Source organism: Pongo pygmaeus, chromosome 8, assembly GCF_028885625.2.
Source record: "Pongo pygmaeus isolate AG05252 chromosome 8, NHGRI_mPonPyg2-v2.0_pri, whole genome shotgun sequence".
NCBI classification, from domain to species: Eukaryota; Metazoa; Chordata; class Mammalia; order Primates; family Hominidae; genus Pongo; species Pongo pygmaeus.
Genome location: NC_072381.2, coordinates 132,979,623 through 132,989,628, shown reverse-complemented (window position 1 = coordinate 132,989,628; position 10,006 = coordinate 132,979,623). Strand labels below are relative to the sequence as shown.

Genomic DNA, 10,006 nt, shown 5'->3' with positions numbered 1-10,006 from the left:
GCATTTGCATGATCTATGTTACTTCATCCCCCAATACTTAGGATGAATCTGTGTAACAGGAGTAGAATAAGCATACACCACAACCATGAAACCACTTGTTTTCGTAGAAGTCAGCAACAAATCACAGAAAACCTTTAGGGGCCTCTGTTTCTTTCAGTGGGCACTTGGCACATCACCAACAATATGGCATGTGTAAAGACTGCTTTGTGTAGAAACCGATTTGTTTGTGTGAACCTAGCTGGTTACCTTGAGACCAGCTCACCACGAGTACTGTTTTCTGAAGACTGTATTTCTATCTGAAGCTGATGACTAAGGACAGGTCATCCTAAGGCTTCCGCTGCCCCTAGTCTAGGAGCTGTGTGTGGCTTACCGCGAACACACTTAGTGTGCTGCAGAATCCAATATGCGTGAACAGATTTATTAACGTTATGCATTTGAAATAACACGTCAACCAATGTCGCATTATCCTTTTAAAAAAGCAGTGTCAGGAGTTTCAATGCAAAGAGTGGGGAGTCTTTCCTGGAAGGACAGGGGAAAGGAGAGGGCATTAATCAGCATAGTTTGGGGAACAGGTTTCCAAATGGCTGCCCTGACAACATAGGGCACTGTCAGTCTCTCTGTTGTTGTTGTTACTGGCAGCATTTCTGTGCTTAAAGATTTTAAAAGGCAACAAATTTCCAAGACAAGACAACAAAACAACACCCTATAGCTAAGTGTATTTGGAATAGGAAAAGGGAGACAAGAATTACATCTAGAGTGCTCCAGGGATGTTTGTTCTTGGTATCAATTAATTAATTGATTGATACAGCTGTACTATTCACCTTAATTTTGGTGAACTTCACAAGCCCCTTAGAAACAGAAATAGCACATCCCCCCACCCCAAGAATTGCGCCTGTTAAGTCATTTGGGAAAACAGTATTAAAAAGAAAACAAATATCACAGTATTCGTGTTATGATATTATAGGCATGAAAAAATATCATACTATCGTGATGACTGTCAACATGCTCATGTATTCTGGCCAAGTCAAAACCAAAGCAAAAGTGTCCATCCCATTCAGGAAAAAGTTACTAGTGGACCACATAAATTGTTTTTTCTCTCAGAAGTGGAAGTTTGAGACAGGTTTGAGACATGTTTACATTTTTTTTTCTTTTTTTACTCAATTTGCTCTGTACCAGTTGGGAGAGGAAAGATATTTGAGAATCGAGAGGAAAGATATTTGAGAATCGAGAGCATGCCAACACTCAATGATAAAGAGACAATGGACTTTGAGCACGTCAGTCACACTCTACAGTTAGATTAATTCCCTGAGTCCTTTGCACACTTAGTCATGATTTTGCTCTTCGAAAGGAAGTTTTTTTCATCCCTGTGCCAACTCCATTGCAAAAGGACCTTTTCACAAACATCTTCTCCAAAATTGGCTTTAGAAAAGCTAGTTCTTTGCTCCTGTCCAATCTGGTTGGGCAGCTGTTCAGCAGAATGAGAAAGTAATCAGATTTTCCAGACACCTGGCAATTCAGATGGGTGAGGAGAAAGAGAATACAGCCTTAGGGTTAAAAGAGTATTTCAACAGTAACAATTTTCAAAATCTTATGGCGATAAATCCAATATATCAATCATGTTAAAGGCAGAAGTTTTGCTAAAACACAGTATCTACTTTATCTGGATACAAAATATTATTTGGGGTGATCTACCCACTTGTCCAATTTTTACACTACTTATATACTTGCTGCTATTCCGTATTTACATCATGCACTACACATAAGTTATCTTGTTGCTGTTATTTTAAAAAGAACATTTCAAGCAGCACTAATTAGCCCTGGGAATTGTTTTTGAAATTCATTTAGAAAAACAATCCATGAGGATCAGACTCTAGGTGTCAATCAGAACCACTTTTCTCCTGGGGCCTGTCCTGGGCCATTTGCCAAGTTTCCCCATAAGGATGTCTTGCTACTTGAACAATGGCATCTTCAACTTCTGACTTTAGTTCAGGTCCTCATCACTGGCTCGAGGCCTGGATAGTGTAGGAGAGTGTGTGGCGCTTAGTAGTGGAAGAAATAGATCTGCAATAGAGTTCAAACTGGCCTTCAGGAACCTGAAGTTCAACCCCATATTTTGAGGATAAAAAAACTAAGTACAAGACCAAAGGTGCATGCCCCGTGTCACGGGGCTGGAGATTCCAAGAGGCAGCTCTGACCCAGGGCTTGGGTACGAATCTTCAACACTTGTCATGTTTTCCCTCTTGCACGGTTTCAGAAGAATTATAACACACTGATAAGATGCTAATACAAATTTCACCAATAATGCAAAGCACAGATTTATCCATGATCTGTGTGCTGCTTACATTATGGGCATCATCTTATCCTACTCCTGAACAAAGCTCTGTGAAGTAGATACTATTGTTTTCAAGGCTTCTGACTCCAAGTTTAGGTTTCTCAACTATACTAGAACTACAAGAGGAAAAGGAAACTGAGTGCTTTTATTATCAATAAAGAGACATACTACAAGGTAAAACTCATACTTTTTTTTCTATCTTGGTGCAGGAAAACAAGTGTGGTCTCAGGTTGCTGTATTTGGAAGTTGAAACGGGGCCAGAGTGCATAAAGCGTTCCCTGTAATTCTTCACCCAATAGTGGGTGGTTTACTGAAGATTCAGTGCATCCCAGACAAATCATTCCCGCTGGCCTCTGGGGGGGGGGGGGGGAAGAAAACATTGGGCTTTTTTTCCCCCTTTTTCATCTCAGAGAGTTTGGTCAGAGAGTTTCAGAAATATTGGTCATGAGAAAACCAATCAAACACTCTTAGTCGGACATCCACTATGTGTTTTTCCGTGTGCTAACAGAGGAAATCTAAACATGATAGAGAGAATGCCTTCTATTTAAAATCCCCAGCAGGGAGGGGCCTCTGAGTCATTGCAGGAAGGGAAGCAAGCCAGTTCTTTCCAGAAATACTCATGATGCCACCTTTATACTGCAAAAGGAATGTATCAGTTCTGGTTATGAGATTCCTGAAACATCCCTAAAAGGATACTGATGCACTTTGCTTATCGTTGAAGGCAGCCCCTGCCAGGGCAGACTCATTAACATAATAAGATTGTATATTTGCCTGGTTAATGGACTCAGTGAAGTTCGCAACAAATATTATAAAAGCCTATGTGTCATCTGCCTGCATAATCATTCACCCTAAGCAATCAAATTGGCATGAATAGCATCCACACTCTTCCTACAGAACTAGGTAATAACAAGAACAAAACTGTCACGTGCAAAAATAGAAATAAGGAAAATGCAGTGGAAGGAGAAACATTTCATTTATGGACAAGGAAGTCTCATAAGTATATTAGAACAAAGAACATTCTTAATTTCTTTTTAAAAAGCTACAGAGAAGAGCCTGTTATTCAACAGAAATGTCATGAGTAAACCTTTGGGAAAAGAACAGAAAGTAATTAGGAAGACACTTGAGAAAATATACCAGTATATGGATTGTGACTCATCAGCTTGATCAATGTGGTGTCTTATAGAATTGATGACTAAATTAGTGTTGAATGCTCATAGGAGTAAAACCAAAAAAAAGAAGCTATATTAAATAAACAAGAAATAGAAAAATGACAGATGCACAGATTAGTGAAAAAGCCAATAATAGAAATAACTAGATCATTATGTTCGGACATACATTTATCATTTAGGATTTATGCGACATCCCTTTATCCTAAAAGTAGTTTCATAAATCACATTGATTTCAGTAATTATAATGTGACAGATTACGTTTTAGTGAAAAAAAGTTAAAGTTCAAAATGCCGTCAATGACAAAAGATATTTTAAAATTATAAACAAAATATTGATATAAAGGCAACTGAAATATTATGTAGAAATAGTATTAAATATTCCAAAGAAAGATATTTATTTTCTGAATATCTTGAACAGTTCAGTGAACATAGGAGTTCAATCAATATTCTCTAATAAATATATGAATTAATATTTTAAGTGATATTTCATTTAGATCTAATGTTTTATCTATATTCTGCATCTGAAAAAATTAAACTGTTTTTGAAAAATGACCACTTTATTTTTTTTTTCTTTTATTTATTTATTTATTTATTTATTATTATACTTTAGGTTTTAGGGTACATGGGATCAAATTTGAATTAAGAGACTGTTAAAAATTGAAATGTACAATTACCAATTAGAAAATATCCAATAGGTGGTAGATGTTTCCTGAGAGCCTTAAAAAGTTAACAGACTAGAAATCAATACAAACTAAGTCTTTTTTGATCAAAGAACCAAAAGCTTCCCTCTGTAAAGTACCTGTACATATTGCAAACAGAAGAGCCAGTGGAAGAATCTAAGTTAAATTTTGGGACCACTTTATCTTTAATATTGTTTCCATGGTTAAGTGTTCACTTTGATTATGAATGAATGCATGTGGAATAAATAAATTGCCACTGGCAAAAAAAATTATTTTAGATTGAAATGAATATTTCCCTTTGCAGGAGCCAACCCTAAATAATTCAAAACAAATTTGAATATAGTCCAGTATTACTTGTCACACAAATATTTTCTTTTACTAATGTCATCAATCTGCTGACTTTTTCCCATTGAGAACTCTAATAACAAAGGAAATTACTTTTCTGTCACATATTCCTTGAAAGTATTTGGAATTTACATACTTTACCATTCTAGTCATCTATTTAAGTATCTAAAATGGAGGCAAATCCTTACCTTAGAAGACGGAACTGGATAACACCAAAACATATGCATTGTGGACAGCGACAGAACTAGGATGAGATTGAGTTTTAATGAGCTGCAAAGTAGAAAAAAAGCACAATCAAGATTTAGTCTCATGTAGGCAAGAATAAGTAAAACAGCATATAAAAATTCAACATTTTTCTTTGCATAAAAACATAGCCTTTTACCTAATCATTTTCGACTTCCCAAAATCTGTGAAGATAGGTGGTTTTATTGCCAAATTTCTCACACTTGCTGTCAGACCCTCATTGGGTGGCCCTTTTATATCAGAAAAGTTCGGGAGTGAAAATGTCATCTCATCCCTCGTATATGACTAATTGTTCTGGCTGTGGCCTTTTCTTCTTGATAAGTAAGAAAAGGACATAACATGTAGGCATTGTCATTGAGCTGCCAATGATCGACTTCATTTAAAGTTTGCCATTAAGAATGTCCTTCAAAACCATTGTCTTCGAGACTGCATCATTGTGGCATGGGTGGCCAGAGGTCTCAAAAGGAAACAAAAGGTTTTTTTAGCTTAGAATTTAAACTTTTAAGAAGGATGACATTCTTTCCTTGAATGTCCCAGACATTATGTTTCAGAGACTAACACAAAAGAAATACTTACAGGAATAAAGAACATCTACCCGGCTGGGCGCGGTGGTTCACACCTGTAATCCTAGCACTTTGGGAGGCCAAGGCGGGTGGATCACCTGAGGTCAGGAGTTCGAGACCAGCCTGGCCAAAATGGTGAAACCCTATCTCCACTAAACATACAAAAATTACCCAGGCGTGGTAGTGCACACCTGTAATCCAGCTACTTGGGAGGCTGAGGAAGGAGGCAGGAGAATCACCTGAACTCGGGAGGCAGAGGTGGCAGTGAGCCAAGATTGCGCCACTGCACTCCAGCCTAGGTGACAGAGCCAGACTCTGACTCAAAACAAAACAAAACAAAACAAAAAAACAAAAAAGAGACACATTTACCCAAACAACTCATGCAGATTATTTACATTTTCTACCTTAGATTTCTTTCCTTTAGGACTTCAGCAGTTAAAGCAGGAAAATAAATGTCACACGTTTTCCACTAGCCATCCAAATAAAGGAAGGACACTGTGTATCCCCTGTCCATGCCATGTTCTCCCAAAGTCCCACGGGTTCCCAAAGTCCCAGGCCCACAGTTCTGGGACAGCCTGCTTTCATGGCTTCCTTTTTCTCCCCAGGGTGTGGGATTTCTCCAGGAAGCCTTTGCTGTCCTTGCACTTCAATGGGCATCTGCATTAATAAATGGATTCAGGAGCGCTAAGTGTGAACAGATGTTGCTGAGGCTTACAATGGAGAAAAACACCAAGGGAGGTGCTTTCTGCTTGGATAACTAGTGTTTCTGAGATGATGCCAACAGTTTTTGAATACAAAGCAACCAAGGATAATCCGTGCCTCCTCGAGATCAGCACCTTTTGGAGGACAAAGCTGCCCTGTGTCTGGGACACTTGCTGCCAATTTGTTGGCACTGCATTTCTTTCTTTGGGGAACTACCATTTGCAGGATTTTTATGTAGCTGTCAATCATATAGTCACAGTTTGCCTATCACAAGGAAAAGCAGATGACCAGGACTCTCAAGGGAACCAAGCTCACAGGATTAGAGCCAAGTTGAGGGGCTGAGGAAGTGATGCAAACGTCTTTGATCAGTGTTCTTATGGGACATCGTGAGGATATTAGGAGACAAAGGGCCTAAGAACACCAAGGGACTGAACACACATATTTACTTTTGGTAGTTTCAGCTAAAACACACACACACACACACACACACACACGTACACACGCACACAGGAACCCAAAAAGAATGCAGAAGGATTTTATTAAGTGATAAACAATTGATCAAGTAGATCTGAGAAAGGTGCTTACTGAAATACCCCCAACAGACTCAAGTTATTTTTGCATGTAGTGAAGATGGTACCAAAATGGAGGGTTAAGTGGAAATTTGTTTAAGAATCAACTCGATCAATAGCACATCCCCTCCCAACTGCCCATTGCCAGACACTGTCTACTTTCTAGAATTGGCAGATGACAGGTTTATTATTTTTATTTTTTATTTTTGAGACAGGGTCTCCCTCTGCTGCCCAGGCTGAAGTGCAGTGGCACGATGATGGCCCACTGCAGCCTTAACCTACTGGGTTCAAGTGATTTTCCTGCCTCAGCCTCCAAGTAGCTAGGACCACAGACATGCGCCACCATACTCAGCTAATTTTTTAATTTTTTTGTAGAGACAGAGTCTCACTGTGTTGTCCAGGCTGGTCTCGAACCCAAACTCCTGGACTCAAGCAACGATCCTCCTGCGTTGGCCTGCCAAAGCGTTGGGGTTACAGGTGTGAGCCACTGCATCTGGTCAGAGAGGTTTATTCTAAGGAGAAGGTAAAAAGAAGGAATCAGGTATAGTGAAATGAAAGAGTATCTTTCTAAAAACAAAGATTGAATAAGGATAATACTCAATGCTGAGACCCATGGATCTCTTCCTTGACACAACTCTCAGCACACTGCCAGACAGGTCTTAAACCTCAAGACAAGTCCATAGAAGATCCTCCTATGAGAAGCCCAAGAGGAAAAACCTAGAGATACAGATGTTAGGATTTCTAATAAAAACATCTCAGCCAACTGCAGTACACAGAAGTCCACAGCTGATGATTCCCAATAACACACAAAATCCTGCCATGGACTTTTTAGTGTCCACTTTTAAACAGACAATCCAGAAACACACTAAAATGAATGAAGGATATTTATGAAGTCATAATCTAACAAAAACAAAGAAGATAAGAACTCTATAGCAATAGTAATTTATCACGAAAAATGGAGACCAAAACATGCAGAAAAAAATAACTCAAAGGAAATAAGAGAAAACACAGGAGAAGAAAACCTTAAAAAGAAACACCTTAATATTCTTCATGAAAAGGGAAGATACTGAGATATTGTATCTACAAATAAGAAAAGAAAGCTATAAAAGAGAAACATCGAGGACTCAGAAAAAGCTCATGAAAAATTAAAATGATTTTAAAAAACTTAGAAGAATTAAAAGATAAGGTTAAATAAATCTCCCAGATATCAGAGAAAAAAGACAAATGAGAGAAAATTAAGATAATAAAAAAAATAAGAATAGTTTAACAGGTCCAACACAGAAACAAAAGAATTCTACAAACAAGAATAGAAAAATGAGGGAGGAAGGAATTATCAATTAAAAAAATCAATATCATGTCCCATAATACAAGGCTGTGACTTTCCAGATGGAAAGGACTAATCAAGTTTCCAGCACAATGAATAACATTCAACCCAAACCAAGGTACATCTCATAAAATTTCAGCAATTGGATCCTACCAGCTTCCAGATGACCTACAAAGTCTCAGAAGCCAGAAATACTTTGGACTTCTTAAAAATAACCATGGGAGCTTAGAAGACAATGGGAAAATGTCTTCAAAACCCTGGAGAAAAAAATAATATTTTTAATCTAGAATTTCTTCCCAACGATTCAAGAATAACCAGAATGTATTACTCTCCATTAATACCATAATAAACATTTTCAAATATGTAAGATCTCAAAATTATACTTCCCCCAACCCTTTCTCAGGAAGCTACTTCAGGATGTACTCCAACAAAGTAAGTATACAAACCTATAAAGAGAAAAACATGAGATACACACAAACAGGCCATGAATAGAGGAGACAAAAGAAAAATTTCAGGATGACAGCAAAGAGAGATCTCCAATGAGAAGTGTATGCCAGATCTAGAGGGCAACAGATCCAGATTGCTGTGGGTTAGAAGACTCTGGGAGACACTTCTGCAGAAGTATGAAAGCCATTGAATGTCTGAACGTCTTGAGTGGAGAATCAGGAAATTAGAGAACTTGGGATTGAATTAGTGATAAATCTATAGAGAACTAAGCAAAAGGAAAGCAAAAGAGGAATATGTATTCACGCCAATGAAACAATATTATATACAAAAAAGAAGTATGTATTTCACAGTTAACCACTTGACTCAGCTTGGAGTAGTATTTACATGTATAATAATGTCATTACCAAATAATAATCTAACAATAGAATAATTTAACTATAGTGGGAGCTGGGTTTAGGGAAGGGTATATTTCTGTGGTGAGGTGAATTGCCTAACTTCTACAGAAGGAATTCAAGACATGATGAAAAATTAACAATCAAAATGTACTATGTAATTTAGAAAGAATAGTAAGATAATCCACTTCAAAGTTTGAAAGTGATGACTCCGGGGGAGGAAATTGAACAAGAAGCAGAGACAGCTGTTTTTGTAAAAATGCGCCTTAGAAAGATTTGATTCCTTAAATATGGTGCACCATTAACTGCAATGAAACTAAAGCTTTGAAAAATTACATCATTATGGACAAGGTATGCCTGGAGATGCCAGAAAGCACCTGTGTAACTGCATTGAGAAAGACTGCCTGATAAGGAAGCGTACACCAGAAGCCAGAACCCAGAGATGGAGAGGAGAGGGAAAAGGAGGGAGGGGAGCAAGAGGGAGAGAGAGAGAGAGAGAGAGAAATGAAAAGGGGGAGAGAGAGAGGGCGAGATGGAGAGGAAGAGAAAGAGAGAGAAGGAGAGGAAGAGAAAGAGAGAGAGGGAGAGGAGGTGAGAGAAATATGGAGAGGGAGAGAGAGAAATGGAGAGGTGGGGAGAGAGAAGGAAATGGAGAGGTGGGGAGAGAGAAGGAAATGGAGAGGTGGAGAGAAAGAGGTAGAGAGAGAAGTAGAGATAGTTGGAAAGAAGTAGAGATAGTTGGAAAAAGGGAAAGTTGAAGACATAGAGAGAGAGACAGACAGAGAAGGAGAGAGAAAGAGAGAGAGAAACAGAGATAGAGAGAAATTGAGAGGTGATGATATTGTTTAAACTTTTGGCTCCAGCCATGCTTGAAACTAATTTCTCTCCTTCAATTCCCCATTTACATACACCAGCTCCCACACTCCCTTTATACAAACTAGTGATTGCAACTGAAAAAGTTTGACTAACATACCCCAGGCTGAATACAAAATAATAATAATGGGCCTCCCTCCAAGATAACAACTACTGGTTTGGACATACACCTATAACCAATCCAAATCGTCTCACCCCCAGGTAGAAGGAAGCTGGACAGATGGCAGCTCTTCCCACCTCTGCCATCGTCCTCACAGCACCCATGCATTCACTCATTCATAGGACAAGGTTCATAAAGGGAGCAAAGAGTACAAAGTCTTATTGTGAATGAGGCTAATGGGATATTTCTGGCATGTATTTGGGCTGAT

At 38.4% G+C, this 10,006-nt stretch overlaps 1 protein-coding gene across 1 annotated transcript; it reads right to left on the bottom strand.

Annotated features, from left to right (window-relative positions):
• Positions 1-404: 404 nt before the first annotated feature.
• On the bottom strand, positions 405-4,973 carry NPS (neuropeptide S). The gene is made up of 3 exons (XM_054437311.1): positions 4,908-4,973; positions 4,714-4,795; positions 405-1,506 (listed from the first exon to the last, which is right to left on the bottom strand). Exons 1-3 carry the CDS (start codon positions 4,913-4,915, stop codon positions 1,327-1,329), a joined length of 270 nt encoding a protein of 89 aa, XP_054293286.1. The 5' UTR covers positions 4,916-4,973; the 3' UTR covers positions 405-1,326.
• Between the last annotated feature and the right edge of the window lie 5,033 nt (positions 4,974-10,006).

Bases quoted from the DNA above. Each gene is read 5' to 3' on its own strand.
- NPS (XM_054437311.1), bottom strand. The intron at 1,507-4,713 runs GTAAGGATTTGC...CTGAATTGCCAG, and splicing joins ATCCAGTTCCGTCTTCTAAG to GTGTCTGGAAAATCTGATTA.